The sequence below is a fragment of the Chaetodon trifascialis genome, chromosome 2, assembly GCF_039877785.1.
Source record: "Chaetodon trifascialis isolate fChaTrf1 chromosome 2, fChaTrf1.hap1, whole genome shotgun sequence".
NCBI lineage: Eukaryota > Metazoa > Chordata > Actinopteri > Chaetodontiformes > Chaetodontidae > Chaetodon > Chaetodon trifascialis.
Window position 1 is genome coordinate 6,045,393 of NC_092057.1, and position 18,930 is coordinate 6,064,322.

General features: G+C 44.1%; 1 protein-coding gene across 2 annotated transcripts in view; it reads left to right on the forward strand.

The window, feature by feature from the left end:
• inpp4b (inositol polyphosphate-4-phosphatase type II B) overlaps window positions 1-18,930 on the forward strand; it is a 123,027-nt gene that overhangs the window by 2,156 nt on the left and 101,941 nt on the right. For both annotated transcript variants that reach the window (XM_070980398.1, XM_070980405.1), the window contains exons 2-3: window positions 4,734-4,778; window positions 15,279-15,397. In XM_070980398.1, the coding sequence (XP_070836499.1) occupies window positions 4,734-4,778; window positions 15,279-15,397 (164 nt within the window). The remainder of the gene's footprint in view (window positions 1-4,733; window positions 4,779-15,278; window positions 15,398-18,930) is intronic.

The window sequence follows — 18,930 nt, forward strand, 5'->3', positions numbered from 1 at the left end:
CTTATTAAGGTGGGACTGAATTGGCATTTTACAAACTCTCCACCACAAGAGGTGATATTCGTTTAACTATTAACTGTTTGTTAAAGAATTTGCATATGGGCGCGTGAGTTTTCAATGGAAGCCGCAGCATAATTAATTGCGTTTTCATCACACAGTGTTTGACATCATCATGTCCCATCGAGGCGACAGTCAAGAACTCCTCAACACACCCAACTGATTCACAACACTTCATTAAACGCTGGCAACAAAACCATCTGTCCCCTCTCAATCTCTCAGGGCAGTAATGTGACAATAACTCACTCTCCCATTCAGAAACACTTGTCCTAATGGGATGCCTGTTTGTGCAAACATCAATCGAGTTAGAGGTGTGTTAGTCTGGGCAATGACTGAATCATCAGAAAGGAGGCGCAGGTGTTGTTTAGGCAATTCAAACTACAGACGAGAGAAGAACGGAGGAGGGCAAGATCGTACAAAAGGAGTTGAAGAAAGAACGCTGGCAATTAGCGTGCGCACATGTGTGTGCATATGAAGTGAGGATGAGTGGAGATGGTGGTGTTTGTGGTCGGGGTAGAATGGTGTCATGGGAGATGGCCAGCTATATCCCTGAAATATGAAACCCCACGGTGAGCTAGACACGTAAGTGAATTATAAATATCACGTCAAAATCCAAAGTAGATAATATTCAAAATATAAACAGCATTTGTTCTTAGGCGCTGGCTCTTATATGTAATATCTATTCATGAAGAGGATAAGATGGAGTGATTAAGAGTGTGTGCTGTCCTCACTGCGAGGGGTTTATCAGAGCTCTTTTTGGAAATTGCCTGATTTTCTTAGTTGAGCCAGTAGCACATGACGGGGACCGGAGCAGCGACAGGCAGTATTCTGGAGCTTTTCCCACAATTATTTTTTGTGGAGTCAGGAATAAGCAGCAATCCCATGTGAAATCTGTGCGCGCACTCCCCCACATCTCCTGCTTCCATCCCTCCTTTCAGAGTATCTGCTAGAAGCTAGTGAGTGGTTATCACTGTGCAGTGGGTGAAGAAGCAGGCCAATGAGTGGGGAAGAGGGTTAAATGATCATCTGCAAGATGGACAATTTAAGCCCCTGTACATTAATTAACTTTGTCATTCCAGAGGAATCACCTGGTCTGCTCACATCCTAATAAATTACCCTCGTCTCTCCCTTCAGCGTGCCTTTTTCCCCGCTGATACCACCCGCAGACGGGGGGTGATAGATTGGAGGTACGGTGGGGCTGTGCTGTTATTTCTAGAGCCAGATGAAACTGCAGTATAGCGGGCGGGCACACCTCATTTGCTTTGGGCCCCTCTGGGAGTTACATCTGCATGTGCCGCCTGCCTGCCTGCCTGCCTGCCTGCCTGCCTGCCTGCCTGCCTGCCTGCCTGCCTGCCTGCCGCCTTGCTGAGCTCATTACCATATTCATAATGCCAGCGGATATCGATTTTAAATACCACACCTGTTCCACTTTTCTCCACATACTTATCCCCACAATGGCGCTGTGTCACCTGTGAGCTGTGTGTGCTAAAGGAGACGTGATTGAGGTGGACAGTGCAGGCGGTTGACCTCTGCCCATGTAATGGCTAATTGTTGTAATTAGGCTTTGTTTATTTGTTTTGGTCAGCCTGATTCTCACTGAGGGGTTAATGCCATGCAGTGTGCTCAGTGCTCCAAGACAGGAACGATCTCACAGTGTACATAACAGGTGTTCTGTCCTCAGGTTGCGTGCGCATAATTTGTTCATGATTTTAATAACTGTGGATACTGAGTCAGTGCGAGCATGTGAACAACAGTTTCCAGAGCGACCCTCCTAAATGTCATGTAGTCAGTATTCGCTCTCAGAGATGCAACATAATCTGTGTTACCTGTCGTACAATCAAAGCATCTGGCACGATCCTTCTATAAATACTTGACACACACACAAGCTGTGCTCTGAAATTCAGACATCTTTAAACTCCGGTCGTCCTCCTGCTTCACTGCCAAGCGTATCCAGTTGCCGTGTGTTTGTGTCTCATGATCAGTAACCCCAACCCGTATCAGACCTGGACTAAGCTTTACTTCTTATCTGCATTCAATTATTTCTGCTAAGACAGATATTTCGCACTGCTTTTTATCACTGGAGATAAGTTTGTGTCTCGCACAGATGGAGTCCTCCACAGTAACTGGGCTGTTCAAGTGACAGTCCCTTATGATAGCACCCAAGACAAGACCCAGCAGCTGGCACTGTCTCAGCCCACATAGCTAAAGGGCTTTCTGTTGCCACCACACAACATGTCATCCAGGCTTATTAAAGTTTCATCAGCACTCACAAGGAGGCCTGAGTGGTGACAGCATGAGGAGACATGACCCTCGAGAAATGGGATGATGATGAGAATAACGTGAAAAACAGATAAGATAGAAAATTTATTTACACGCATAATTGGCCTGTTCGTGAAACCGTGTGTGCGTGCGTCAACTTGCTGTGTGTGCACTTGATTAATTAGATGCGCGCATGACAGGTGTTGCCCTAAGTTTGCATAAGCCTGTTCGTTCAAATGTCCCGAGAAGTTGTGCAGCTGATGCAGCCAAATTCACTGAAACTTGAGAAAACGCCGGCAAATTGATGTTTTATTCACAAATTTGTGAATTTGTATGAGCACTGCGAGTTGGCGTGCTTTGGGTTTTCTTAGCCTCAGTAGGCAAGTGACTCCAGAGGCAGCGGGTAATGCTAATGATCTCTGTGATTTATGCTTGTTGTTCATTAGCAATCGCTGTAACATTGTTTGTTTTGCATGAATGTAAATGAGCGCTCCAAAGAGAATTGAAACTTCTGAAGGGCTGGTTTGACCACGCCTGAATTTACCAAGACTAAACTCAGCGTTTTTGGAAATAATTTAACACTTATAAAGCAAAAACATATGATAGCGTCTCAAATGTTTAGGAGTGATGATAAGAAATACACTATGCTGGATGCCACGTAGGCAGTGTTCTGTGCTGCATAAGACCTGTTGTATATGGATGGATTTCTGTTTGTTGTTTACTTATACTTCCACAGTTTCACGCATGTTAACAACTTATCTTGACATGGTGGAGTGGGTGGAAGAAAGCGCACCAAGACATACAGTTAATCTGCGACACCTTTGAAATTCTCTTGATGCTGTGACATTGCCCACAGAGATTGTCAGTCACAAGCATGTATTTCTGGGTCATGTCTATCGGCATACCTGTGGTACAGTAGGAAGCTCCTACGGATACAAAATCCCAGGAAAACAACTGTTTAATAACTGTTAATTGTTCAGGTGATTGACAGCTTTACCTGCCTCACCTCCAGGTTTCCTCAGTGTTTGCTCTCCCTGTGTTTTCAGCCAGGCCTGTTCTGTGCAGAGGTACGGGTGGTGTTAGCAGAGGCAGGATGGATTTTACGTCTCTCCAGTGTTTGTTACCTGAGTATTGCATCATACTGTTGTGTGATTGTTGTTTGGGCAGATCTAAGCAAACGCATTCTGTGTGAAGACCTTGAAAACACGCTTTGTGACCAACGGCTTCACAAATAAATGGACTTGACTTGACTTAAAAGTTGGTGACTGAAGTAATTATGAAACACAAGTAAATCATTTCCAGCCTTTGTGAAGGATCCTCATTATGTAAAATGACTATTACCTAAAGTCGTGTGCCTCCCATACATCAGCAGGCATCGAGTATCCATGGCCCATTAGAGGGGTTGATGAGCCTTGTAGGGGCCAATTGTGTCCAAGCACCCCGGGAAGAGGAAAACGGCGTTTAGTGGTTTAGAGCCCCTCCACGTGTCTCACCATCATGCAGGTGTTTCATCTGTTTGCATTGGAATGGTTGCGTGTCGGACTGGGAGAGTGATAAACGAGAGACAGCACTGGTGACAGATGATAGAAGCAGTCAGTCCTCTACTCATCACCAGGCGTTAGCCCTCAAGGACGGACGGACACCTCGAGACTCGTCTCGATCGTCCTGACACTCACACAGACTTCAGCGTGTTTGCATAATTTAAACGAACAGTAACTTCTACTACTGAGGCATTTTGGTAGTCTGACATGCTCTCACCCTGCACGGATACTCTCTGAAGATTTCTTAATATAATTAAAATAGTTTGTGTCTGTGCCGTGGTGCATTATTGGTGAAAATGGATTAGAATTAAGTCGACTTCATACTCCCTGTCCTCCGGGCTGTTTAGTTATCTTTAATCACTTTCTGTACAATAGAGGAAGGCTTCATTAGGGCTGAAACATTTCTTCATTAATCAGACAGTCAATTGTGAGGAAAATAATCATCAACCGTTGTGATAAATAGTCATTTGAGGAGGGAAAGCATCCTAATTATTTACTGCTGCTAGCAAAGTGTTGTTGCTTTCTTTGTTTTTTAACACTGTACATAAAATGTCTTTAGGGTTTGGACAGCTCATCCTGTACACAAGTCAATTTAAAGTGACATCTCAGCATTTTTCACTCATCTCTGACATTCAGTTGACTAAATGATTAACTGATTCATCACAGTAATTTACAGGTTAATCGATAATCAATCATTACTTGGAGCCTCACGTGTCCTAAACCTCCATCAAACTGCGTCTGATTCACTTTCAATGTGTTGTTTCTTTGTTTCCTGCATTGTCCTAATGATTTCCTCTTCCTTATCTTTATTTCCCACTCCCTCTACTGTTATCTCCGCTCCACCCTGTCTGTCTGTCTGTCTTTCTTTCTGTCTCTCAGGTGTTATTCTTACACCCAAGCTGCCCCAGGTGGAGTTCAGCCTTGGTAAGTCCTGCGTTTACTCTCTGATTCGAATGTGGACTATCCCACACTTTCCTGGTATTCTCATGAGCGCGTTAGATGATGGACATATGGACTCGCACACTCTCAGCAATGTCAAATCTGTCTTTCATGGCCCAGAAACACAGCCAAGGTTTATGGCCTGAAATAAATCCAAACGTAACCCTTGTAAACACACACCAACGCACAGCCACTCGCTGACAGTTACACTAATGCAGAAGTCAGTCAGAATTAGTGGCATATCTGAAAACATCCTTAATCTTTTCTCGATTCTGACACATGCACATACCCCAAGTGCGGCTAGAAGGGACAACACAAGAACTGCGCAGAGAAAACATGAGACAGAATGGAGAGAGGGTCCTTCTGAACTTTTCGTCGAGATGGCCTCATCCATTTTTTATGCCGCTGAGATGTTGGAATTCTATTTCTAGACAATTCATTGTGGCTCAGGTCAAGTCTCCTAACGGGAAAAGCCAAAACAGAGAAATTATTCCCATGGTCTTCCACAGCGAGATTGATGGCATCAAAAACTGGCGTCTTGGCTCCCTTGTTTCTCTCTTTTGAGGCGACAGAGGCTTCCCGCTGTTCACAATAAGCATGTATGAGGACCTCCTGGCCTGCAGCACTCAGTTTAAACTGCATGTTGAAGTCAATACAGCGAGCCGTAACAACATGTGATCAGAGTTCACTCATATAGAGATTATGTCGGGCTCAACATGACAGTCATTATCCTGAAAACATGCACACACTCACACAACAGGCTGCATGTGAGCATATGTGATGGAATCTAGGAAAACCCTTCAGATGTCGCGCTGGCACTTTTCCAGGAAAACGAGAAAATAGTTGAAAGGCAAAATATTGGTGAAATTGGGTTTTCATTGAATTATTATTTTACAACAGCTTGTCTATCATTCCTGAAAATATCTCATTATATTTTGCTCGTTTAATACGTTAAAAACGTTATTTAAATTAGGCACGCTGTTTGTCATTATCTCCTACAAATGACAAAACGATCAGCGCAGGAAATCTGCCCCTAACTTGTTAGTCTACATAGCCTATGAAGACGGTTTATCTATAATAGTTGGGGTGACCAGATGTCCCGCTTCATACAGGACAGTCACGCATTTCCATTACTTTTCACACGTCCCGTAAATTGTTATTGACAATGTCGCAACAATGTAACAATTTGCAGGGTGTGTGAAAAGTAATGGAAATGCGTGACTGTCCTGCATGAAGCCGGACATCTGGTCACCCTAATCATAGTAAACCACATAACATGAAGACGAAGTCATATTAATGCGCACTTTTGTGCAAGGAGAGAGATGTCGAAGCCTCAGAGACGGAGAGGGTTTGAGGTAGCTGGTCGTGTTCTGATTTACAGTCCTTGTTTTTAAACCTGTTTTTCTAAACCCGTTTTTCTCAAAATTCTTTAAAATCAACAAAAGGTAAAATTTCAACATGTGACTGGTTTTCCCAGATCCCATCAGGCAAACCAGTATACTCTGCAGTAATCAAATAAAGCCTTTGTAATGCTTGCATTGGTTTCTAAACGTTCATTCTGCTTGAATTCATACTCAGATGATGCTGTGGCTTTAGGGTTTGCACTTGAGCAGAAAGACTGTCTGAATGTAAATTCTCTGTCATGGTAGAAAATAGAGCTGACAGCTGGCACAGAGAGCTGCCGTGTCCCTGTAACCGCTGCCCTGGTTGAATGTGTGCTCGATGTACAGTACATCTGTCAAAGCTTTCTCAGGTCTGTCAAACCTTCAAAGAGAGTGTTTAATTTATGTATTTTTAAAAGGATAAAATGGATATGTGCATGTTTTATATCCAACATTTATTGATCTTGATAAAGGAAATTCTGGAAGGAGGTTACACTTTAAGTACTTGATATGTTCAAATATGTTGTACTGTGTAATGGATTCTTTTCAAGGAAAAATGAAAGGGTAGCATACTCATTAATAAGAATAGTAACCGAGCACTCATCCTCCTGTCAATGACATGGTCTTCGCCTCTGTGAGGGCTCAGCAGCTGCAGGCTTCCTCCCAGAGGCAACAGTAGATCCAGAGAAAGCCAGACTTAAATCACGCAGTACATTTCACACACAATGGAAAGCTCAGTGCGCTTCAAATGGAAATTATAAAGGCACAGAGAAGATAAAGAATCATTTCCAGATTTACAACAAGCAGACAGGAAGGAATTTGAGCCTCAGTCTGACAGCGCAGCACACAAACTGCTCCGTGGCTAAGGCACAATAATAATCATTGAAAGGAAACAGATTTTTTTCTACGATGCTTTTGAGAGAAATGACAGTCAGAGTCAAGTCTTCAGGAAGGTCACTTCAGCAGCGAGGAGCACGCACGCTGAAGGCAGCTTCCTCAGGCTTTGAGTTGACCCTCGGTGCAGACCGCTGCCAGCTGGCTGGAGCGCTCCGTGTAGCTTTGAAGCATTCTGAGGACGTACTGTGTCTTCAATGTGCCTTCAAGTTCCTCGGAGATAAGCAACCGATCTTTAAAGTAAACTGTGTGTGCTGAAAGCCGCTGCAGTGGTTTGAGGAGAGGTGTGACGTGCTTCCTTTTTTTAGCTTCTCTTAAAGCTCTGGCTGCCCCACATTCCACAGAGGTGAAAACGCTGATGCTGAGTATGATCGTTAATCGTGTGTGTGTTTGTCTGTGTGCAAAGCAGTGGCCCCCAACTTCTGCAATTAACTTTGCAGCTAATTAACATTTAATTATATCACTGTAGACAAACATGGTCTTTAAGGGAATGAGGCTTCGCTTAGATGGTAATAATTAAAGGGGCATTCCACCAATTCTACCCGTCATCAGGATTAGCACTAAGCTTGTTTAAACAGCTGTTTAATGGCTCCGTGTGAGCGAAAAAATGTCAAGGAAGATGTCATCAGAGTAATCTTAATTTGGTCTCGAGGTTTGAAATATTCAGCTGAAAGCCTGTGTGACAGACTTCAGGTGTGGAGTTGGAGGAAGTGACCATTTAGGAGACAACAAAGGTCTTAGGAAAGGTGATATTCAAGTCTGGGAAATGTAGGTTCCAACACTTCTGGAACAAGACCCAAACTGCAGATGAACAGTCAGGATGTCTCTACTTCTGCTGCTCTGATTCAGATTATTCTGGGTTCAAGGCAAACACTCAAAAACACGTGCACTTATTCCGACTGTCAGCAGAGTGTAACGCCACATTATCATTATCATGGATTAAAGTGAATAATGTGACCAGTGATCGGCTGAAAACTGAAGCCTCTCATCTCACTTAAACTATAAACACAGACTGAGAAAACATTTTCTCCTTCCTGGTGCACAGATACAGTAAACACAGCTGTTAGCTGTTCATCAGGCTCATCACTGGCTGGATTGTCACCACTGCAGCTTTGGACTTATTTTTCAAATCAAAAATAATGAGGAGATGTGTGTGTGTTTGTGTTTGCCTCTGTTTTGACACTGTGTGTCAGAAAACCTGATGTGAAGAATCTCCTCTGCCCAAAATACAAAATACAAATAAACAAGCTCGCCGGAAAAATTCAAATGTTTGTGTCACTTAAAATACCAACCGATTTAAATCTGCCAGCCAGCAGGAGACTTGGATCTCTTACATCAACCGCTGGATGAGAAGACGTATTAATACATTGAATGGTTAATTATTTGCTGCGACTTTCAGCCACCGTTCCACCTGACGAACGTTCAGGGCCTTCAGGGGAGCACAGGTCTGTCTTTGAGGAGGTGAGTCTCTCCCTGCCTCCCTCACCATTTTAACGTGAATGTCATGCAGCGTTGTGTCAGCGTGTGCTCGTTCATGCCGTGATGCCTGCGCAGAGGAGAGCTTAACTGAGCCACATTGTAATTTTGAATGTTCCACGCACTTATCTCTCCGTTTTAGCTTTTTTCATTCTTTTATCAGAGTGTCAGTGCAGATGATGGCCGTGACACGTGGAGTATCAGGTCAATTCTGTGCCGTGCCACACTGAAAGCAAAAGCTGCCTTTTTCTTTCCACGACAGTCTTTTGTTCTTTTACAAGTAATGTTCTTGGCTCTTTACAACAGCGACAGTGGAGTTTTAAAAAGATTTCTTTCCAAAGGGAATTTATAATACTCGTCAACAGTGTTTGAGCAGGAGTGTTACAAGACAGAAGCTTTAAAATGTATTGTCAATATTCAAATTCATATTCATTTCCCTGTAAATTGTATTTTTTTGCGTGAATATCCAGATGTAACAGGTGCAAATGTGCTGTGAAAGGCAGCTTTACATATGCTCTTTGAATTTTACACCATTCAGTCGTACTTGAAGCTCCCTCCACCTACAGAACGGCAGATCACAGGCATTATATGAAAGTCTTTAATGGATTTAACATCGGATGCTTGTCACTCTGTGCAGCAGGTGACGTACATATTTATCACAACACGACAGCCCTAATTTTCCCACAGCTTTCCCCAGACCCACTGGCAAACAGGTGCGCAAAATGGCAGCACATGCAAATAATGATGTCAAATTAATTGAAGCATTGAAATAATTATCGTGATGAGCGAAGCGTCTTCTGGAGATGAGCATATATTCCTGTCTCCTGTGGCAACTCCCAGGGATCCCCTCACCATTAAACGCAATTTAGATTCATTGTAGGGTCTCAGGGGTCCAGTGCATTGAAACTCATTTTCAGCAAATTCATCTTGAAAGAGCTCAGCATATTCCAATCACACAAAATAAATACAGCAGAGTAATTGAAGCCTCCAAGGATGGGCAAAAATTATTACTCCAATTGCTCAATTGTTATGGTAATACAGAAACTGTCTCCGTGTACTTTGGTAGTTTAGTGGCTCGACTAAAATTGCAAGTCACGTCATTATTGAATTAATTTTCACCCGAGCTAAGGCAGGTAATTCACTAATAAATGAGCACAAAATCTACAAATATGGTGTTCTTTAAGGCACTTCAAATCTGCGCTCTCTTTCCTGCTCTTCAATCCATTATTTGAGCCTCTCTCTCTTTAATAGGCCGTGCTCCTCTTTCCTCCTTCATGTCACTCCCTCATTATCTCCCTCTCACTCAGGCTTCCTTCCTCAAACTCTAAATGTCTCGCTAAGGGACTCCCATGTCCTTTCCCTCTGTCGCCCTCTTTACTTCCCTTTCCTGCCACCCCCACCCAGCATCATAATAGCTCTGACCCTGGAGGGTCAGTTGAAGTGTCATATCGCTGTAAGAGAGCCAGTCTGGTGATGCATGGTTGGGCACCCAGTCCCATTTCAATCACCAGTCTGGCTGTGGTTAACTGTGCGACGGCGTTGGGAAGATCCCTCAGGCCGGTCAAATATACGTCCCCTGAGGTGACTGATGGGGACAGTCGGCAGCTTATCTGCACCATCCCATCTCAGGGCACGTGTGTGTGTATGTGAGTGCTGGTGAGCAAGTGTGCAACAAATTGGAGAGGTAATGATGTGATGAAGAAGATCAAGCTCTCTGGAAACCTTTGTGCTCTCTGTGTATTGATGCATGTGCATGTGTGTCATACTGTGCATGCATATGTTTGCATGTGTGTCGATGCCGGTCTGTAAACACATGAACTCCTTTTGCACCTCCGGCACTGATGCAGCAGACTGCATATCACAGGCGCACAGATGCTGTTTGTATGAGTATCAACATATTTTTGCATGACTTTTTGTTGTTTGCCCGCACGTAAACTCCTCCGCTTCAACCTTCCTCCCGCACAAGCAAATGTTAGACCTCCTTTAATGTGAGCGCAAAACAGCAGCGCCAAGATGTTGACGAGAAAAAGGGAATGTGGAGTCAGAATAGCCCCCTAAGAGGTAATACATGCATGAGCTCTGCTGTGCTGCGAGATATTCTACAGCAGCTGCTCAGAGAATCCCAGGCTCTGAATGGAGCCGCGTTACCGCTCCTAATCATGTTTACTGTCTTCGTTTGTCCCCAAGTCAGCTGTTCAAACAGTGCAGACGCTGTGTGGATGAAGCCTGATTTCATTTAGTCACCCTGATTTATTTTAGAGTCCGACTAAATTTGAAGGGGGGTCCCCAGAATGATCAGTGATCTGGCTCATGGATGATTTAATGGTTATTCTGGCATTTGAGAAATTTTTCACTTTCAGCAGTTTCAAGGGCCACTTCCCCACATGGCTGCTGTCAAAAGCTTCATTACGAGCTGCAGAGAGATTGTTGTGATATTATTGGAGGGGTGTTTTACATGTTGTGGTTATCTGGAATGAAAGTGAATGTTGTCCATATCTTCACAGCCACCTGAGGGCCAGCGCTCTTCTTTTTCCTCTTGCTTTGTGTTCAGAGCAGAATGTTCAAAGTGATGCTGCCTTTCTCCTGTTTTTTGGATGCAGTATTGGATTTCTGAATGGTCAAAAAAGAGTCAAGACTTCAGTGGTTACGATGTACGCGTAGCATTCATTCATTCATCGTGCAGAAAGCATGCAGTGTGAGTGTGAAATAAAGAAAAACATACAGCGTCTCTCCCACATTTCTGCACTCCTCGCAAAGAGCATTGGTCTCATTGCTCAGTCATGCATATGAACCTCAAACATGCCTGCAGGCGCCGACAGGACGTGATAATCCTCAGGTCGACTAAATAAATCCACTGGTCATCAGTGGGTTTATTGCAGCAAATCTCACCCAGTTGTTAAACATGCAGTAAATTATATGTATGCGTTTAGCCACACACAGATCACATCCCCCTCATCCCTGTCTCATTGGTCGTCTGTCGTTACCTCCCCTCGTTTTTTGGGGGAACATGGAGATGTGGATCAACATCTTAATCTCAGTTCTGATGACTCCGAGTGGTTTTAAATCTTACAACACACGACATTAAAGCCCAGAGATCCAAGGTAACTTCAGACAGATTAGATGGCCGCTATTAAGATTCTCCAGTGGATTTCAGTGTTGTTAGAGAAAGCCCTGATCCACCACAGATGTCAGATGTAATGAATCTGAATCTTTACGCTACAGTGGTTTGAATTCTGCTCTCTAAACCACCAGTACAGACAGTCAGTATATAACCATGCAGTATTTAATATTTAGTCTGGTTAACAAATGCTTTTCTTCCAGCAGCTTTTTCTAAAAGCAGCAGAACAGCATCAGTAATACTTGCTTCAAAGTTTGCCTTGTAATGGCTCCGTGCACTGAAGTCCATTTAGACCAAGTTATTCCCTTCATGACTCGCTCTGTGCCCCCCCACTCCCACTCCCAGACTCTTTTACCAATTCTCAGACAAAACTCAGCTCAAGAATGCAAAGACAGAGCTGCTGCACTTTTCAGTCTAATATTAGAAAGTGAGACGTTGTATTTTGAATGCTCATGATGAGGCACGCTTCGGAGGAATTGGCCTCTGTTGTGACTGAATCTCTTGCATTCAAAGGTCCGTTTCAGAATTGTAATAGAAAGGATTTTTCCATATCTAACATAGACCCTGACCGATGTACATCTGGCCCTTTGACAAAGAAATCAGTTGAACATACTTATTCACTCCAAGGCCAGTTTTATATCCGCTGGTGACCTCTTGACCTCTGTGTTTATGTATGTATGGTGTTTGTTCAGCTTCAAAGCCAGTATCTCAGCTCACTGAATCTATGGTCATTCAGGAACCATCAGAGCTGCTTCTCACAGGCGACCCAGCTCTTCATCTGTGTGACATTTGACATTGAATATGTCTAAAGACATACAAGACCTATTTCTTAAATGACCTCACAGATTAAATAAAATGTTGATTTCTCCTTCTGGGAAAAATATTACAAAGCAAAGCAACTGAATTCCTGCTTTATGTCGCTGTCCTTCAACCTCTGAGGTCAGCTCCTCATTAGACTCATCTCAATGCTAAATGCAACCCATAGTCCTGCAAACAGCAGCTGTGCACATGCTCCTGCTGTTAGGATTTCTTTAAAGTTTCACTGGGAAAGTAAATATTATTGGTCCTTACTATAAAATCATGCACAGTAGTTAAATAACTACATGGCGGTTAGGTGTGCAGTGCATCAATAGCTTAGCAGAATACTGTTGAGGGTCTTTTCCAGCATCTCTGATTGGACTGGATGAGTGTGGTTGCACCTGTTACTACACCCAACAATGATGTGATGGTGTATGGCCACACCTCAGAGTACAAAACTACAGGGAGGTGAGAAGTTAAAACCAGTGGAAGTCAGCATCAATGAGATGTTTGCTCTGCCTTTTACATCCTTCTCTTTCTTGTAGAAATCAGCCAACTCAAGAGCTAATTTTAAATAGCTGTTATGCCGTCGCTTCTGTGAGTAAAATCTATGGTCGCCAGCTAGAAATGACTTTTTTCTACCTCTGTCTGAAATCAAGGACTCTGTGTTGAAGAAGATAGAGGGATTCTGAGCGTTAAATCACTGTAAACTGCCGACACGCTGACCTAGAATGGAAAGCCTGACAGGCGTAGCAGCAGCAGGTAGAGAGGCCTGGGCTTAATCAGCGGTCAGTCCCAGTGAGACGCGTCGCTGATCCATGCTCAGCGGTGGAAAACTATCCTGATGCAACAGAAAACAGACGAAGTGAGAAACTTTTCCTCAGAGATTCAGGTCTTGTGTCATATTGGGACTCATGTGTCAGAGCTAAAAGGAAAGGTGTGTGTGAGCGTGTGTGAGGGTGTGTGGCGGTTGATTTTGCTTCACTGATGACTTCACTGTCAATGCAGTGGAAAAAAGCATAGTGCTGTTGCTATGGTAATCCAATGTAAAATGCCATAAAAGCTGCTGTTTATACAGAATATTGTGACTCTCAAACAGCAGATGATCACTCAGAAATTAGGTTACTACATTTCATAATATTGTCTGCGCTAACTTCAGCTGAGAAGGTTTTCTTCTTCAGAAACGCTGCTTCTGTGACCCTGCCAACATAATTCAACTGAACGCTTTTCAATATGTTCTACCGCGTCAGTCAACCTTGAACCACATATCTCTGCTGTCTTTGATTGCATTGTGTTCAACTTCACGTAAAACAGGTTTGAAAAGTAATAGTAAAGTCACAGATGAGAGCAAAGCTTTGGGTTTTGTGTGCTGGAGGCTCCCTCTTGTATTCGTGTGCTTTCTTGTAGGTGAGTGTGTGACAAATGCTCATTAAACCCCTGCTTTGTTTGTGTTGCTGTTCTTAAAAAAAAACAAAAAAAAAAGCCGAGGACAGTCACCTTGACAGCACAATCAGCATTCCGGCGTGGCAGGGAAATGTCTGGTTCTGTCTTAGTTTGACAGTCGCTGAATATCTGTGGGTTTGGAGTAAACCTTCTGCTGAACACTGTAGGCGTCCCTGCGCATCATGGTGCATCATGCAATGAAGATATAATTTGAAATGACCAGTTTCCACAGCTGCACGCTGCAAAAAAACCCTTCACCGTGGAGTTTTCCCCCACTTCTTTACCTAAAGTCAGATAAATTACCGCGAAACCTGAGAAAAGAAAGATCCACGCCGCCGCTGAACCGTCACTCCTTTCACCGGCTTTATTTCCTGCTCTTCAGTCATTTCAAAATACCTCCCACAAGAAGCGCTTTCATCTCCAGTTGCCGTTCAGTTGCTTAAACATTAAAATCAAGTCCATGAAGATGAAGCTGCGCACAAAGAAGCAATCATCTGCCCTCGCTGTTTTTTTAATGGAATCTCACCCGCCGAGCGATATTATCTAGGCGTGTTTTTGCAGAGTAATGTGTGAAACTGACCAGGCATTGCGAGTGGATCAATTGCTGTTTACATGCCAGAATTGTGCTGGTAGATAAAATACAGCTCTTGGACGAGATCCAAGGAGGGTGCGCAACACAAATTTGTCATTATTGTACCAGAGTGTGTACAAATGTTCATCAGTACGTACATTCAGAGCCGCATGTTGGAGTTTAATGTCCTTACAGGCCTTCCATTTCGAGCAGATCTGAACTTAAACTTAACTGCAGAAATGAGCATTTTTCCAGCACAAGGCCGCGCATCCACTTTCTGAAAGGTTCAGAAATCAAGCTGGTTTTTTTTTTGCAGTCCAAAGTGCATCTTTACTACTGTCTGACCTGACCGACGAGATAAAGGAGGAAAGATGCATCGGTTCAGCTGCGACGGCGTTCGCGACTGTCATCTTGTTTGGGGGAATTTCCATCTGTAACCAGGAAGCGTCAGTTTCCTATAAAGGAATTGTGGGATGCAAAGTCTTCCTGTCCGTGGAAGAGGGCTAGCTCAAACTTTTCGTGTGTTTTGAGGTGAGAACAGCGGGGTTAACTCCTTTGTGATGATGCAGGTCTTCAGTGTTTTGACTTGTGACATCTAATCTGACAGGAGATACTTATAAAAACTTTAGCTTAGCACTTTTCTTTAGCGTGTTTCTCTTGTTTGTGGTCGTTTGTGACTCAGTGTCGTGTCACTTATGTGTCTGTCCCTGATGATTATCTCCCCCTCTCATCTTGATTCTCATTCTCTTCTCGTCCCCCGTTCCCTCCATCCTCTCCTCCCTCCATCACCTCCCCCCCTGCAGCCTGTAATGATCTGGTGGCCTCAGGCAGAGACAGGAAGCCCAATGCTTTGGTGCAGGTGGCTGTCATAGATCCCCACAAGCAGCAGCTCGTCTCTCATGCCTGCACAGAGATGGTGGAGGTAAGAACACACACACATTTACAGACACACACGTTCCCTGTTCCCTCTCTGACCTTTGATGTGTGTTGTTCTGCTGTCTCTGGGTCACTTGGTCTTGGTCGGCGTTCTCTCCATCTCTGTCTGCCCTCCTTCTTCTCAACCTTTTTTCCTCCCAGCGGACTCACTGAACTGGAACAGACAATGAGCGTTAACCTTCCTGTTAACCTTTCCTGTGACAGTCTTTAAAGAGCTGGCGTGTGACTCTCAATCAGTCTCATCTCTCAGTATGTACAGTATGTGTGGTTGGGTTTAATTGGGTGGGGGTCTCACACAGTCACAGTGTTTCTGTGCTCTTTGAACTCTTTAAAAGCTTCTTTAATACCTCCAGTGTGACAGTGCTAAGGCAACAGGCACACAAGTGCTGTTTGGGCGGCAGCAGCTGCCCCCCGGTCCCGTGACGAAACGCCCACTTACACACATGTATGTACACACACACACACACACATTTTTTTTCTTTGCTCACGAGGGCAAAGTTTTCTGACACACATTATTTTGCCGCTAATCCAGTAAAGCTAAATTAGCATAGCCATCTCTTTCAGAGGCTGTTTCAGCTGCTTTTCCCCTCAGTCCTGTCAGGAGAACAGCAGCGCGTGTGTGTTTGAGCATGTGTGTGTGGAAACACAGGATGTGGTAGGATACTGTATGCTGGCTCAGCCGGCTCTGCAGACACTCGGAGTGCCGTCGGAGGTTAGATTTCACGGCTGTAATGTTGAGGATTTGGAGCTGAGGGTATGGACTGCTTTCGACTTCCCAAAAACAGGGTACGTGCTCCATCTGCGTGATTTTACAAGCCTGTTTTAAAAGAGAGGTGTCGAAGATAGTTTGAGGACTTTTCTCTGTCGTATATTCACTTTATTAGTCTGATAGTGAAATAAAAGAGATGATCCACACTGTTACATGCAGCAGTATGTTTCAGACTTCACACAGAAATGAGAGAACAGCGTTGGGAGAGTTAAGTGGGACTTTAAAATCCTCTTTGAATGAAGTGTCAGTGTGTTGTTCAGGGGGACAGAGGTTACTTGTCAGGGCAGTGGGAACCGGCAGGGTTTTCCACTCATACACTGCCGTCCAGCATGCACAACAGCAGATGTTCATTAACCTGTGTGGCCACAAGGACGTGTGTGTGTGTGTGTGTGTGTGTGTGTGTGTGTGTGTGTGTGTGTGTGTGTGTGTGTGTGTGTGTGTGTGTGTGTGTGTGTGTGTGTGTGTGTGTGTGTGTGTGTGTGTGTGTGTGTGTGTGTGTGTGTGTGTGTGTGTGTGTGTGTGTGTGTGAATCTGAAGACAGCCGACTGCCACTTGTGTTTCTCCTATTTGTCACATTCCCGGGATGCCGACTCTCAACAGCTGCCGCCGGCTTCGCTCGACGCTGATTGCAGTCTTGCTGCACGAGAGCTTCAGCATGAGTCGTGCTCATGCGATGGCCGTTTTATCAGGAATCCTCTGTATATGATATAAGGGTTTAATTTAGAAGATAAATGACGGAACATGCCAGCTGCTCCGTACTGTAGCCCTCTGGGGTCTTGACCATGAATCACGAGACAGGGGACTGATAAAAAGAGCAGGACAGCGTTTAATCATGTTGGATCTGCTTCTTAGTTTTAAAGAAATTACCTCTCCAGGTGTTATTTATTAAAAGAGTCAAAGTTTTACAGAATATGCCAAATGAAGGTAGCAGCAGTGTTAAGCTCATATATGTCTTTCAAGTGCAGACTGCCTCTGTGTGTATCTTAAATTACTAGCTGCTACTGTACCCAACATGAAACAGTGTTTGTGTGTTTGATATATGTGTCAGTCGACAGTTTCCAACACAGCAGAATGAGTTTGCCAGTTACTGCTGAGGAAGAATAGATGATGGCTTGACAGACTGTGGTGAACAGAGTAAACAAAAACAAAGGAGCAGATACTTGGAAAAACATTTGCTTGGTGCTGAAGTTTTGGTTTGTTTATTTAAAATAGAAAAGAAGGTAAAAAAGATTCATCCTGAGCCAAAGTCTGTAGATGCTGCTGTTGCCTAATTTGGTGGATAAAACTTGTTTGGGTGGCTCTTGATAATTTGGGCTGCATCTTGCTCGATTTGGTCAGTTTCCCCTTTAGCCTAATTCAGTGAATCCCCTCCTCCTCTGATGGGACACTGAGCTCAGTATCTTCCACATGCAACGACTGATAACTGATGACCATTAAAAGCACGTCAGAGCAGCTCATCAGAGCTTTTCTTTGCAAAATATTATTATCTTTTTACATTGAATGCTAACATACAGAAGTAAGAAAATGGGCTAGTTCATAGTTTATTTATTGTATGTGTTTGTACTCTTTTTATTGTCCGTTTCTTCTCTTCTACCTCTTTCTCCTTTTTATTCTTGCTGTCTGTAACAACTAAATTTCTCCGGCGTGGGATCAATAAAGTTTTATCTTTTTATAAAGGCTCTCATTGGGCTGTTTGGCATCTGGCAACACTGATTGGTGCAGTTCTTGTTTTACTTAATATTAATTAAAAACTGTAACGTATGTACATTTTTTTGTCCACTAATTCATCAAAAAGCTCAGTTAACATTGTGTATACTTGATGTTATTTGTGCATTGTGTGGTGTGGCTGTGGGATGCGGTGCCATATTTCCACAGACCCCTGTTATCTCCACAGAGCGAGTGCATGTCTCAGTGTGGACACAGTATCTTAATCTACTGTTGGTAAAACAGAAAGGACCAGTGACAACTTAAGTAGAAAATCTAAAGCCCTCCAAATCTCTTTCAAGTGAAATAGAAAGAAGCACAAAACGCTGTCTGCTATCTCATAGGAAAGTCCCGTCCCTCAAACAGTGGGCAGAGGGTCCGAGAGTGGTGGTGCTCGAGGGGATTTGACGTCACATAAAGCCAAAGGATAAGACGGCCTTTGATGTCATGCTAGTCGAGCGGAGAACCCCCCGCCTGGAACAAGTCCAGAACGTCTAGTCTCTGTGTGTCTGTAATTATGAGCGGTCATGGGTGGGGGGAGAAACCTCCAGTGTAGAGAGACTCAAGCCAGAATACATGTGCCCCCCCCCCCCCCCCCCCCCCCCCCCCCCCCCCCCCCAAACCCAATCACACACACACCCTCTAATGGCTTAATTGGCCATTCCACTGAGATTTGCCACCCAAACGGACAAAAAGACGGGAGAGGGGCAGCTGTCTCCCACAGCATATGTTGACCACTTGTATGACAGGCTGGCTTACTTCTCTGTGTAAATGGAGACAGGCTTACCACTTCAGCTCATCTCAGCCCATCAGTAGCACTAAGAAGATTCAGCTGCAGTTGAGGCTGCCAAGCATGCTGGTAAGTCTGAATGAGGCCTATTCAGTGTGCCAGTGAGGGAGGTGTGGGGGGTTATGTGTGTGTGTGTGTGTGTGTGTGTGTGTGTGTGTGTGTGTACCTGCGCAGCCTGGAGTATAATGGCTCTGTCTGTTTTTGTCAGTGTACAGTACTGATACATATCCAGATTTGCACCGAGCTCAAAGCGGCG